The sequence below is a fragment of the Peromyscus leucopus genome, chromosome 3 (genome assembly GCF_004664715.2).
Source record: "Peromyscus leucopus breed LL Stock chromosome 3, UCI_PerLeu_2.1, whole genome shotgun sequence".
Taxonomy (NCBI): Eukaryota; Metazoa; Chordata; class Mammalia; order Rodentia; family Cricetidae; genus Peromyscus; species Peromyscus leucopus.
In genome coordinates this window covers 78,392,979-78,408,594 of record NC_051065.1, presented here as the reverse complement: position 1 = coordinate 78,408,594, position 15,616 = coordinate 78,392,979, and the positions used below count along the sequence as shown (strand labels likewise).

General features: G+C 37.7%; 1 protein-coding gene and 1 non-coding gene across 2 annotated transcripts in view; both read right to left on the bottom strand.

Annotated features, from left to right (window-relative positions):
- Window positions 1-479: 479 nt before the first annotated feature.
- The window catches only part of Mmrn1 (multimerin 1), a 46,460-nt gene continuing 31,323 nt past the window's right edge, over window positions 480-15,616 (bottom strand). The window contains 2 exon segments of the mRNA XM_028889271.2: window positions 480-1,563; window positions 2,519-2,671. Of these exon segments, the coding sequence (XP_028745104.1) occupies window positions 1,142-1,563; window positions 2,519-2,671 (575 nt within the window). The 3' untranslated portion in view covers window positions 480-1,141.
- On the bottom strand, window positions 15,318-15,424 carry LOC114706788. The gene has a single exon (XR_003736571.1). It is a non-coding gene; the product is annotated as a U6 spliceosomal RNA (small nuclear RNA).

Here is a 15,616-nt window from a genome sequence, read left to right as displayed (position 1 = left end):
GCCATATCCCAGAGCTCTGGGTTTGATTGAGAGACTCAGCATCAATGAATAAAGTAGAACAGTGATCAAGGCTGATTTCCAACACCAACCAGGGGCCTCCACATGCATGCTTACACATGTGCAAAAAACATCCATGTATATATATGCACACCACACACATCCACACAGGCACATATGCACACACATACACACACACACACACACACACACACACACACACACACACACACACACAATACAGATGAAAAAATGGAAAAAGGAAGAAAAGTTCATGCCTTTCTTCTCTGTCTGTCTCCTCTTGGCAGCTGCCCAAATATATGGCTGCTACATTTGCTCAAACCTTAAAGAAATGGGACCTGAGCTTCCTTCAGCATCCATCTTTAAAATCCTTTATTATTAAAACTAAGAGTCCACAAAAGGAAACTCCAAATTTCCCCATAACCCAATAATAAAAGAATATGAATCAAAAAGCATTGTAATTGTCTTCACACAGATTTTATGTAATGCAGGCAGAGAAGGAATGCAGATTGATATCCATACAATTAGGTGTAAATAATTTTCAAATAGGTGTCAGTAATTTCTCCATATTTTTTCCAATTTTGAAAAGAGAATATTTAAGCATATTTTATTTTTCTACTTTACTTTCCTTAGTTTTGAACATAAACTATAAATGTTAGTATATAAAACTGATCAACTCAACAGTAAAGCAAAAATAAAAGTTGGAAATGGGCATTTTTTTGCCTTGGAATTATTTATTTGAGTTTTTTATTCTAGAACATTCTTATTCTATGGTTATATACAAAGAATACAGCAAAATTTCAGTTTCTTTGGCAAGTCTGCTGTGACTGGTAATAGCACGTGGCTGACATTTTATTCTACCCTGGAAAGACTCACAATGAAGAAGCATAGGTAGACATGCACATAGTAGCATACACATTTGGTTTCCGGGCCTCTGCATTTCCTTAGGGGTGAGAATCCCTTTTGCACAGGCTATCCAAACATTTTATGAAATAACCATTTAGACTTTTAAAAGACATTTCTTATTTAGTGTAGAAACACCACAAGGGAGCAGATGTGTGCAAGGATAGATAAAGAGAGAGAGAGCTTTGGAGCGACATTTCAGTCTGCCTCTCAGACAATCTTAGGTGCGGTATAACAAGAACCCACTAAATGTGGTCACGGGTGGGTATTTGATTGGAATTGTTCCTTTTACAAGACGCAACCACACTTCTTGCCCGTAGTTTAATTCAAATAAGGCCTCTCCAGTCAAAACTCTATCACAATGTATTTCATTGTCAGTATTTTCAGACTCAAATGTAAGCTTGTCTACGCCATCAACCACTAAAAACCCTGAGATGTGGGCACTGAATGACTCAATAGTATATCTGAATATGTACACTCCAAGGTATGGAATTCTGAACCTTCCAGTGCTTGGGTTATATGAAGCCCCATAATTGACACTTAGATCATTGAACAGGATAGGACCAGGTTTTGTCATTCCATGAGTGTGAGATACGAAAAACGCCACCATCGGAGCATATCTGTAAGATCCTTTGGAAAAATCTGTTCAAGGAAAAACATGGCAAGAGTTATTTTTCATGTTTTTATCTTGTTTTTCCTCCTACAGTTCTCATTTTATCTCTGCCATACACTCTTGGCAGAAGCACAAAGGTCTCTATCAAACTGAGCAATGCCCATGTGTCTGGATGCCTGCCTCCACTGTGGGCTAAAGTATGTGGAAACAGTCTCCCGGAGCCTCAGTTTCTCCATTTAGATCAGGGTCAATTGTGACATCCCTCAACTCTCCTGTAGAAATGCCTGCAAGATCATCTCCACACTGCTTTATGCTCCCTAGAGATAAAGGAATTCAAAGCGCATCCTTTATAGGATGCCAGAATGCCCTGTAGGGACTGAAGCCTCCATGATGGAGAGTCAAGTTTCTGTGATAATTTCTAGAGGCTGAGACTGAAGTGAAATGAAGCTTTGCTCATCAAGGAGAAGCAGGCAAAAGCAAGTTTCTGTGTAATTAATGCCCCATACACTTAGGAAAGATTTAAAATGGACTAAAATGTACTCTTGAACATAGGAAATAGGGAAAGTCTGACTTGAAATATTCTGGGGTCATTGAAGATTGTGTATTTAAAATATATACATTAAAAATGCTGCACACATTTTCTTATATAAAAGTCAGGAGTGCTACATTAAATTTAATATTTTTATTTTATGTATGTGTGCATGTAAGCCATAGGCTAGCTTTCAGAAGTTAATCCTCCCCTTTCCCTGTGGGAGCTGAGCATCAAACCGAGGTGTCAGCTGCCTGCCAGTACCCTGTCCAGCTGAGCAGCCTCGGGGCCAGGAGTGTTGCACTCTCTGAGCAAATGTACAACTAACACCAATCTATGGAAGTGAAGAAAACAGGAAAAAAAACAGGCTATGAAGGCACAAATGGTCTTTCACAACTATTTCCAGCGTGTGTTTGTACGTGACACTGCAAAGCATAAGAAGGTAAGACTTGTACCTGGTGCTAAGGTGTTATCTGCCAGGCTCTTGACAGCGCAGGTGTCCCCCGTGAAAGGGTGCCGGCAAGCACAGATGAAACTGCCTCTCCCACTGATGCAGGTTCCACCGTTCTGGCATGGGAAGCTGCTGCAGCTGGAATGTTCCTGGGCTACTGAAAGGAATCACAGTAAAAAAAAGGGATAACCTATTTTCATCTCAAACAAGAGTCTGCAGCAGGATAGTTGAAATGCTGAATTTGGAATAAGGAAAATGTGTGTTTAGACCGAAGCCACTCACTTGAAGCATGGGACTCCAAGCAGGTCTTTTGTCTCTGGCACTCATCAGGGTGGGTACGGGACTTCATGCAAAACCCTTATATCTGACCCCATTGTGTGATGTGACGATAATTTTGTGACCAAGTGTATTTGAGTATATAAACTTTTGGACAACTTTGGAGCAGAATATAACTATCTAAATACAGGACTATTCAGACTATATTTGAACTAGAACAATAAGGGTAAAGTTTCAAATCATTACAGAAGAAAGCTACCTTTTTATTTTAATGATGTATTATTATTTAAAACATTTGTGTGTTCATGTGCACACATGAGTGAATTTATGTGTGCCATATGTATACAGATTCCTGCTAATGCCACCAAAGGAATTTGGATTCCCTGGAAGTGGAGTTATAGGCAGTTTTGAGCTGCCTAGACTGGGTGCTGGGAACAGAATCAGTGTTTTTTGTAAGAGTAGTAAGTGCTCTTAGCCTCTGAATCATTTTTCCAGCTCTACCTTTTTAACACTAAAAGGAAAAAAAAAGACCTTTCATATTTGATCACCTAAAAATAAAATCTTATTTGAAAGTTAAAATTTTAATGAGTGACAAATTAAGAGAAAAATCTTAGCACACAAATTAAGTAACATATTTATAGTTCATGGAAGCCTCTGATGATCACACAAAAGAACATTTCCGCTTAAAAAAATGGAAATTGGCTAATGATATGAGCTGACAGTTCATTAACTCAAACCACAACAAGTCTCTGTATGTTTTCTTTTTTGATTTTTCAAGACAGGGTTTCTCTGTGTAACAATCCTAGCTGTCCTGGAACTCGATTTGTAGAACAGGTTGGCCTTGAACTCACAGAGACAGAGATCCCCGTGCCTCTGTCTCCCAAGAGCTGGAACTAAAGGTGTGGACCACTGCCTGGCCTCTCTGTAGGTTTTTAAACATCTTCAACATTGCTATGGATTACATGACTTACTATTATTAAATTATAGTAAATTTAGCCTTAATTAAGTCACGTTTCTGTCAGGTAGCAACATTTTAAAAAGACAGATTATTCAGATACAAGGATCTGACAAAAAAGTTCAAATGTTGATTGACAGGTTAATGGCCAGACCCTTTAACTGGACAATTTGGTCATTGTCACCAGCATTGAAGCACTCATTTACTTAGCTCCATACTTTCTGGTCTGTGTACACAAAGATCACTGCTCAAAGGGCCTTTGTAATATCATTTCAGTTTAACTTATTTTTATCTCAAAAAATTAAACTACATTTTAATAGCCAGTTATTCAGTTTGCAAAACCTCAACACACTTAGTTTACTGTCAGCGAGGTTACAGTTTGCACAGCACATACAAAATAACTTAATTATGCTAGAACTTCAAGTTATAATAGCAGGTATAAGCATAATGGAAAATTATGTAGATTCAGAGAAAATGCTGGAAGAATTCCCATTTACTTGCCACAATTTCTGTTATGGCACCACCCTGTGGCAGTAGTGTAAATTTAAAATTCACTGATTTCAAATTTTGTGACTGTAGATCACTTAAATTTTGGAATCCCCCTCCCTCCAGCATACCCCTGCTCTGTCTTCATATGCATATATATATATATATACATACATATATATATACACATATATATATACATATATATATACATATATATACACACACATACATACAACATACACACACACACTTACACAGACATATAGCCCTATCTATCTATCTATCTATCTATCTATCTATCTATCTATCTATCTATCAGAGAAAGGTATATAAGCCTCTTTATATATATATACATATATATAAATATATATATATATATACATACATACATAGCCACAAATATATGGTACAAATGATGTGTACCATAATAAAATTTGCCTGAAGTTCACAGGATAGAACAAGCCACTCAATTAAACATAGAGGCCAGGCAGTGGTTAGGGTGATATTTTATTTGTGCTGAAATGTGATTTTTTTGTATGTTAATAAATAGAAGTGCCTGGGGGTCAGAGCTAATAACAAGCCATTTAGCAGAAGTCTGGCAGTGGTAGCGCACATTCTTAATCCCGATCACATGACAGGCAGATCTCTGTGTGTTCAAGGATGCAGCCAGCATGGAAACACAGGCCTTTAATCTCAATACCAACCATAAAGACCTGGAAGTCTGTATAGACAGGCAGTGACGACGAGGTCATGTGGTTGAGTTTACAACCAATGAGAAGGTAGAACAGAAAGTCAATAAAAAGCCAGACACACAGGAAGTAGGTCTCTTTTTGAGGGGAAGGACGGCAGGGGCAGCGGGTGGTAAGAAGGTGGTCTCAGCTCTTAGCTACTGCTCTCTGATCTCTGGGCTTTTAACTCTGCATTTGACTCTGTGTTTCTTATTTAATTACATCTACAAGTGGTGGCACACACCTTTTATCCTAGCACTCAGGAGGCAGATATCCATCTGGATTTCTGTGAGTTCAGAGCCACCCTGAACTACATGAGATTGAGTCAGTTTAGGAGAGAAACAGAGCCAGGCAGGCAGTGGTGGCACACAACTTTAATCCCAATACTTGGGAGTCACACACTTTTAATCCCAGCACCTGAGACCTCATGCCTCTGCTACCAGTATTTGGGAAGCACATACACCTTTAATCCCAGCACTAGGAAAGAAGAATAATGCCTGGGTGGAGAAAGTTATATAAGGCATGAGGAGACAGAATGGCTGAAGCCTTTTCTATTGGAGCCTTTTTCCAGCTGAGGACTCAGGGACATTCAGTCAGAGGGTTCATGGAGATGCTGAGGTGAGAAATAACTGTGACTTGTTCCTTTGTCTCTCTGATCTTTCAGCATTTACCCCAATATCTGACTCTAGGTTTTTTATTATAAGACCTTTAGAAATTTGAGCAATATATATACATATAAACAAATGCATATGCATATACACACATACATATATACTTGTATGCACAGATGCACACATGCACTTACAATTACAGACATATGCACAGACATAAATGCACACACATACATAATGACAGCTGTACACACACAGGAAGAGATATGTGGGAAAGCACTGAGATTCAGGGTGACTTTTAAATGTATTAACACTGAAATTTGGTAGATTAGGTAGTATCACAAAAGGAACAACAAAACCTCCATAAATGGTGCATACTCTGGAGTTGTACAGCTGGATGAAATGAGGAACCTCTACATCTCATTATTAAAACATTATTTGTTTTTAAATAATTATTTTAAGTAAAAATTTGTATGTTCCGTTTCTACATGTGTATTAGCAATTTACTAAAAATGTGGTGAAACTTCATGCTTGTATTATTTAATGTTTTTTAAAGAGAATATATTAGTATGTTCCTTGAAAATTCCAAAATGATTTAATTTTTCTTTACATATTCTCTATAAACTACTTCTCTCATCTAGGAAAATATTTGAATAGCTTAGTTCATATATTTCATATATTTCTATATATTACATTCAATGTATTTGAAGAAATGTTGTAAACTGGCCTGCATTTTTAGAACATGTTCACCCATTAAACATGTTCTTTCATTTGCAGTTAGATATTCTAGATCTTAGCCTACTACTTGCTAGCTTGAAAACTCCCAGCGAGTCTCCATTGCTTGTTGAAGTGTGGCTCCTTGACCACAAAGCACAAGCTCCATTCGTCTTCCCATCCTCTGACCTAGCACTGTGATTAACCTCTGGGAGACTGCTCCACTAATAAGCGTCACTAGCAATGAGTTGATTACACAATAGAGTAGCAGGATAATGAATTATTTTGGAAACTTGATCAGCTCTATAGTTCTGACTGTTCAAGACAAGAAAGTCAATACCAACTGTAGACTTGGCTTGTAAAGACACCACACCTACTCCAGGGAGAAAAAAATAAGACACTATGAAATGATGACTTTCTCTCCATTGCAACCAATTCCATTCACTTCTTCAAGGCTAAGACTTCTGCTTGGTTTTCAGTGTCCAGTGTATATATTCAGCTGTCACTCTTCTGCCCCATTACTTTCTGTGATGGTTTCTCACTTTGCTCTTATCTCTTAGCATTACAGAGTGTGTTGCCTACCCTTCATCCCAATCTTTCTGCTGAGTCACAAATCATCAAGAAGGATCCAATTCTGTCTAGTTGAGTACATGAACTTTATCCTATTACTGCAGTAGTCCAAACTTCTTGTGACCACGTAATTGCTTACTTGGACTTCTGCCCTGTGCTTTCTGATCACCTGTTCACAGCTGTCCACATCTGTTTCCACTGTTTCTCTTTTATGTTGCATTCTTTGCCTCACTTGCTACTTAAGGTATTTCTGGCCTTCAAGTTGAGGACACAGCAACTCACATTTTAAGATGTAATATTCATGACATCCAGTACTGGACACATTATGCCAATTGAGTCTCGACAGTAGAGACTACAGTGACAAATGCTAGTTGTTGCTTCTGAAGAGAGTCTACATTTCTTCCAATGCAACGTAAGTCATAGGTCTTATATAACTTTGCATCTGTCTCAGTTCTTTTCACAACAGGTCATTTGTATTGTGATGTTATTAAAGGGCTCTAAAAGTTTACCTCAATTTGTTTGAACATGTGTTTATGATTAGTATTGACAATAATTAAAGTTATCATACTTGACTTGATATCTCTGTCTGTAGAAACTATGCTTTGTTTTATTTTGTGTGAATGTGTCAGTGACCCATGCCAGCACATTTATGTTGTGTGTTTAGCTAATCAATGCTGAGACATGTCATGACACCCTGGTAAGTATTTAGCCTCACAGACAGCAAGCATGGTTGATAACAGTATGCCAGTTGGAGTTCCTTGTAGTTTGCTATAACCCTACTTTTATACATCCTATGACTCATATTGTTCTTCTTTATTTCTATAGTACTTTGAAAATGGTTAAGTGTTCAATAAGCAATTTTTCTTGGGATTAACATAGAAAAATGAAGTCTGATAAAGCAATTTTGTCACCTTCCTTCCTCCCTGCTGCTACAGTTACCTTCACTCCCTCAATTATTGCCCAGTGTTGTGTGTTCTCTTCTTGCACCTATGACACTTGACTATAACTGCTCATGTGCCTTTGCTTCTACACTCTATGAAGTCAGGGCTCACAGTTTACTCCTTAGACACATCACTATGAATTCATACAGTATGTGACATGCACAAAATTGCAAAGCTTTACAGGATGAATGAACAAGTTAATGAAAGTTTGAATTAGTGGTTAGTTATCCAAATTCTGCCTTCACAGTTTCACAAAGATCACATGGGGTGTGATGGAGATAAGTACAATTAGTTGAGCAGTTTTACCAACTCAATGTTCTACTATCTTGTGCAAGGAGCATGTCTAATCTTTCAATGCTAATTTCCCTACAGAGAGCATGACTAAAATTAATTTTCTATTGTCTTGCAATAGTTCCGGAATCTCTAGGCAATGCATTTTGAACTCTAATATGCACTCCAGTTACGGTCTCTTCTTAATCCTATTATAACATTTCATAAAGGTCAGTGGTAATTTGAGCACATTAGAGAGCTCCTTCCACTCCAGAGCACCTTGCCATCACGAACACTTGCAATTTGTGATTCTAAATGCCTGCTCCATGTGTGAGCTGCCTGAAGACAGGCACTGACTTGAAGCTATACTCCATCTACTTAGTTTTTCACAGCACTCAATTAGGACTTATTGCATTGGAATTTCTTGACTTAACTAGAAAACTGTGTTCTGCTTTATTCTTATTTATTATATATGTGGTAAATTGTATGATTTATAACACATGGTTATACACACAAGTTATTATTATTTTACTTTATGAATAAATAAATACATACATACTTTATTTTATTGTTTATTTCTGTTTTAGCATCAATATCTCACTTTTTATTTTTTTCATTTAAACTAGCACTTTTCAACCTGTGGGTCATGACCCTTTTGGGAGTCCAACAGCCCTTTCACAGGGGTCACATACCAGATATCCTGCATATCAGATGCTTACTTTACGATAACAGCAGCAAAATTACAATCATGAAGTAGCAACACAAATAATTTTGTGGTTGGAGTCACTACAACATGAGGAACTGTATTAAAGGATCACAGCATTGAGAAGGTTACGAAGCACTGATTTAAACAATAATATTGCAAAGGGCTAGTAACTGTGATCCCTGCTAATAATGCAACAGAGTTTCAAAGGGATTAGTGCAGAGGCCTGCCATGCTGCTTCTGGCCAGTTTCACAACACACAGGTGAAAACAGCCTGTCACTCGCTGTGTGATTTTGCTGCAAGGTAACTGCCCTCACCTTCCTTTATGTTTCATCCTGATTCCAGTGATTGACAAAATCCTTCCTCTCTCATACTTCCAGGCATATTTCAGTGCCATTCTGCTTCCCCATTTATTATATAAGACTTAACCCTTCATTACTCTAGAAATATTTCACATTCCCTTCCTGACAAGTCTTGGAAGTGTCAAGATGTATGCATATATTCAGTATTTGAATTTATTCTATTTACTCATATTGTGATCACTAACATATAACTGTGTAGAAATACTCTTATGTTTTTATTGCATTTCTTTAAAAATGTTAATTTTTTAATAATTATCTTTCTTTTACATCATATCTGTTGTTCTTGATAATGTTTTCTTGGTCACCTTTTTTATAACCCTTCAAATGTTGTATTAAAGAACATTTAATTCTATCTGCAATCTAGGCTCGCAAGAAAGCTTTTGGGATCCATTTATCCCCAATGCTGGGGTCACTGGCATGTGCATTCATGCCTCATTGTTTTGTATGGGTGCTAGGGATTCAAACTTAGGTCTTTATGTTTGCAGAACAAGTACTTTTATATATTGAACCATCTCCATACTTCTAGAAGTTCAAATTAATACTTAAAATTATGCAGTGTAGAAAAAAATTTTCATAGTGGTGTTGACTAACTTTAAAAAAATTGATATCCAATACATAAAATATAATTCTATTTTGCCATGTTTTAAATGAAAAATGTAATTAATGAGCAGCAAGAAAATAAACTTATGGTACTTGATATACAGAGCAGTTAGTAATCAAATTTTCTTTCAAGTCTTGGTGTCGGTGGAACTGTACTGCTGTGGAAGCTTGCCTGAACAAACATGCAAACCTAGTTGATGGGTAGATAAATGCAGCCAATTGTTCCATCTCCTTGTCCCCCTTTACCACCAGACCAAATATTACAAACTTTAGTTCAGAAAATGGCCATCGCGGTGGTGGCACATGCCTTTAATCCCGGCACTTGGGAGGCAGAGGCAGGCGGATCTCTGTGAGTTTGAGGCCAGCTGGGCTACCAAGTGAGTTCCAGGAAAGGCGCAAAGCTACATAGAGAAACCCTGTCTCAAAAAACAAAAAAAAAAAAAAAAAAAAAAAAAAAAAAAAAAAAAAAAAAGAAAAAAAAACCAAAAAAAAAGAGCACGTGTTTCTGACTAGTCACAAACATCCTAGTATGGGTGTGGGGGTTTGGGGTTAAGGCTTGTCAAAACTGCCGGTCTTTCTGCTTCTTCCACCATCAGGAAGTGAGATGATACAGAAGGTGAGGGAGTCTTTTCATTCCCAAGAAGCCATGAACAGAAACTTGTTCATTTAATATTCTCTTCAACTCTGATATGTTTTATTCATAGGAACAGTGAAGCCATTCCTCGTAGATAGGCCTATAACCAATTCTGACACAAAGAATATATTTAAGACTTCCATACACATAAAAGAGTTAATGAATCTTGAAAGAAGAAATGGACTAACTAAAAATGGAAGGGGACTAGGGAGAGGTGGAAAGGGTAAAACACATTACAAACGTGTATTTAAAAAAAAAAGTCATGGTAGAAGCTGTTATTCTGTATAAATAACATCTAATAATCAAAATGTAAAAAGAGTTTGATGTGAAAGAAAAGAGAGGGTAAATCATATATGAATGGAATTGAGAAGAAGTTGTACCATCCTTAAAAGTTGCTTTGTGGTTAGAATTTGGTCTTTGAAATGCAGGATTGTTCCTGCAGAGCAACTGTCTCTGCAGAGGGTGGATTTCTATGCCTGTTGAGAACAGCATGCCTGCCTGACAGTGCTGGGAACCAAGGGCTTCTCGGGGAAGAAATATGGTGCACATATTATGACATCTTCCCTCACTCTATTAAAGAACACAAAGACATTGGCCCCTTCATGGAGGGAGCACAAAGAAGCATACATTCATGGATTTTCTGGTCTTCCTGAATGTTTTGCCATACTTGGTCCTCCTGTGTTTTCTTTTTTAAAATTATAATACATTTTAGCTGTGGACACAAGTAATTCCAAGGACTGTAGTGATTCCAGAGCATTACCAAATGTGTGGCTTTCAGACCTTCTAAAATAAATAATGAGTTCTAAATTCAATCAGCCTTTATAACTTAAATGACTTATAGTTAGCCATTTTATACATAGGTCATCTTTGTCAAATACACCTTAAAGTGTACTTAAAAACTTAAGTAATATAAAAAAATCATAACAATAGAAAACTCTGTTGAAGGAAACCATTCTTCAAAAACTTTGTAGAAGGTTGAGAATGTAGCTCACTGTTATGATACTTTCCTTTCATTCACAGGGTTCTGAATTCAAGCCCGAGCACCACAAGAAGAAGCATGTGCAGGTACTTTTTCATTGCTTATCAATGTGCAGGGTCTTGTAAAGTTAAGTCATTATGATTTGTAGTCTATTCTTTCTGCTATCATGTCACAAGGTACATTTTACGCGCGAGCGCACACACACACACACACACACACACACACACACACACCCATGTGCATGCTGAGTTTAAAACAATGACTTTTAAAAGCCAAAAATTTGTAGAAAAATAAAAATAAAACAATAAGATTAAGTCCATAATTTCTAGTGATAAAAGTAAGTAGATACATATCAAATATTAGGTGAAATAATAAAAATGTAAGTTGTTGAACACAGCTAAGGAAAATTGTATCATATAATTATATCTAGATACTATGTCATAAGCAGAGCATTTTCTAATCTGTAAAAAACTTGTAAGGTGGTCAAGTTATTTTATAGATGATTTACAGTTTAAAACATAAATGGCATTGCAAATAAATGCTTTACCAAGAAAGATTTGAGTCCTGGTTCTACATTTAGTGTCCAGTAGTCATCACAACTGTCTCTATGAAGTAAAAAACACCAGAAATGGTTGAGAGTGGTGAAAAGAGTTAAGTATTCACTAGGCCTTCTCTTCTAACTTGCTTTTATATTCACAACACTAATGACTTTTGAAAACTATGTTGATACTGTGCCAAATATTCTGTACACTGAAATCTTCTTTGGGAGTACAGGAATGACTATGGATAAAAGAGGTTTGTTACATGACTCGACACTTAAACACTAGGGAGTGGGGAACAAGCAGTCTGCTCACTCCACAGTGATATTGAGGATTCTGTTGCCCTTGACAGGGCAAGCAGCCAATCTCTCTCCAGGGATAAGTCAGCCAATTGCTGTACAAACAAACCTTCAAACATGAAATTAAAATGCATAAATCTTTGATACCTATCTGAGTAGTGTATAAAAACAAATCAAGTGTTTAGACACTAAGCTAGAATAGCTTCTTAGCTATGGCCTGGTAGATACCATATTTAGCATAACTGAACGCCAGGCTTTCCCTTTTACTTTATCAGGTAAAAGCAGATTTCATGAATAAGTCATGAGACTTTCAGTAACTTCCCTGTGGCCAGGTCACAGGAAAGTCACACTGAAGTCAGTATCAAGACTTGAGCAGTATCAATGGAGGTCAGTCTTTAATCCTTGATAAAGGAAACTCCCAGGAACATCAACTTTGGCCACATGAAATGCTCAGTTACAGCCATACTCCAAAGAGCATGGAACACAGGAAAGAGAAGCAGGAGGGAGAAGGCACAGGAAGACAGTCTCTCATCTCTGTAGGACAGGACTGAGGATGGAGCCTGAGGCAGCAGATCAGGGTACCTGATAACTGGAGGATACTTTGGTTAATCTCTGACTGTCCCTGGTTCTTCAAAATAAATGATAATACCTGTCTTGGTGAAGGACACAACATATCTAGTATATCTACAAAGCCTGCAGTAAGTGATGTTAATAGTGTAGTATTAGTGTCAGGCCTCAAAGTAAGTTACAGTTTATTAAAATTGAAACTAATATACAGATTGTTCTCTAAAAAAAATCACATTTTTGTAAATCTTGCTAAAATATAAATAATGTGATAAAGAGGTTCCAGAAATGATGGTGTGTTCCTCTGGTGTTAGTTAGTGGAAAAAAAATGTAGCTCTGGGTTCTAACCTACAATATCAAAAGTCAAAGGTCACTGTTGTAGAATATTACTTAAAGATGTGTTATATTTGTTTATACTATAGAATATTAGTCTAATGATGCAAAGATGTGTTGCATTCTTTTACGTTGCATTTGTTTAACTCTGTGAAGCTGTGTTACTTTGCCTGTATAAAACACCTGATTTGTCTAATAAAGATCTGTATGGCCCACAGGTAGGCAGGAGAAAGGATATGCAGGGCTGGCAGGCAGAGAGAATAAATAGGAGGAGAAGAAGAATGGAAAGAGGACAACTAGAAACAGAGGAGCGGAGGGTGCCAGGAGCCAGCTACCCTGCCACACAGCCAGACACATAAGAAGGAAAGAAAGACATACAGAAATAGAGAAAGGTAAAAGCCCAGAGGCATAAAGGTAGATGGGATAATTTAAGTTAAGAAAAACTGTCTAGAAACAAGCCAAACTAAGTCTGGGCATTCCAAAGTAAGAATAAATCTCTGTGTATTTATTTGGGAGATGGTTGGTGGGCCCCCAGAGAGCAAAGAGTAAAAACAACAACAACAACAACAGGGTACTAGGCAGTGGTGGCTCATGTCTTCAATCCCAGAACTTGGGAGGCAGAGGTAGGCAGATCTCTGTGAGTTCAAGGTCAGCCTGGTCTACAGAGTTAGTTCTAGGACAACCAAGGCTACATAAAGAAACCATGTCTCAAAACAAAACAAAAGTCAAATTTAGCCAGTGTAGTGGGTGGTGTATGGCACAACTGGCAAAGAGCTGCATCAGATGAAGTATTTTACTTTATAATGACTTTATCTATTTATTTTGATGTGTGTTGTATCTGTGTATCTCTCTCTGTGTTAAATATATATATTAAATATATGTGTGTGTGTGTGTGTGTGTATGCGTGCGCGCGCGCATGTGTGTGCTTTTGTGCTTACACTGTGTGTATCAGAGCGTGTGCCCATGAATGAGCCAGATGTTGGTGTCAGAATGACTTCCTCAATGGCTTACCATCTTACTCTTCGAGGGTTCCAGGTCTCTTCACTGAACCTGGAACTCACCATTTCTGCTAGACTGGTTGGTAAGAGAGAGCTCCAGGGACCTGCCTGTCTCCCGCCCACTCTGCTGGCATTACAGATGTTCACAGCCATGCCTGGCTTTTTCATGGGTTCTGGGAATCTGTACTCAGGCCCACAGGCTTTCAGAGCTGACACCTTACCTTCGAAGCCATCTCTCTAACCCCTCAGGTACTTTATCTATCATCCCTGGTCCTTGCTTGCTCAGCTGTCCAAAGAATGCCACCAGTTTATAGTCCACAGCAGGAGGGTCAAGCTGATAGGTGAGCAAATGCACATTTGCTTGAAAGGACCCCATTTCTTACAAAGTGAATTCATTGAAAGTGATTTCCACATTGCACTTGGAATTGGACCAGTGCCTCTGTGTCTTGGCATTATTATTGGTGTCTTAACTGTGATGCAATAAAGAAGTTTTAATTATTAACTTTGATAGATAAGACTATAAAATTTGATTGATAAATAAATAAATGCATAGGAAGGAATGTTATCAAGGCCCCATCAGAAAAACAAAAATCAGAGCTGTGCTATTTCCTATCATTTCCTTAATCAAATATTAAATCAATCACTCATCTGAGAGCAATCAGCAACATCTGTTGATGGTCCTGCTATCCTCTCATACCCTGTTTCAAAACTTCTCTCCTCTGCAAACATCTTGCGTTTGGGCTGTGAGCAGTGTGTTTCTCACAGTGATGCATTAGAGTACATTTCTCCCAATGACACCAGTAAATGACCTACTGCAATCCAATCATTTCAGCAGAAGAAATAGCTGCAGAGGGTTGACTTGTTTTGTTTTTCTTTCTTAAGGCTATTAACTAAAGTAAAACTTAGTGCTACAGTGAGGACCAGAATCAAGGCCTGACTCTCAGGTCCTCACTCTTTCCACTGCTCCTGTTGTCTCTTGATTACACTCTCACAACACTTTTCAAGTCCTCTTTCAACCATCTCTTCTTACTTCTTACCCTCACTGTGTTGGCCCACATTTATTTAGTAGGGTCCTAACTTGTGTCCTAGTGTTGGTCTGTGTGACAATGCTTGCCACTACAGCAATGTCATACTTTTGCATCTCGACTTCACTACAGCCAAACCACTGCTCTGAACTGTTAAACCTATCTTACTTTTTCAAAATTGTATCTAAGTGCAGTTTTTTTCCTTTTATTTTAAAAATATGGAACGCTTCACCAATTTGCGTGTCATCCTTGCGCAGGGGCCATGCTAATCTTCTCTGTATCATTCCAATTTTAGTATATGTGCTGCCGAAGCGAGCACCTAAGTCCAGTTTTTTAAACATCAATGGCTTTCTGTATTCTGCTAAAATCTAATTGCTGAATAGTCTCCTTAAGTCAGTCATTTCAGAGATATTCATTGAGTGTTTATTTCATATTGTACCGCTAAAGCTCAAATGAATATATGGTCTTATTTAAAAAAAAAAAACCTCTTAAACTCTTATTTGTACAACAA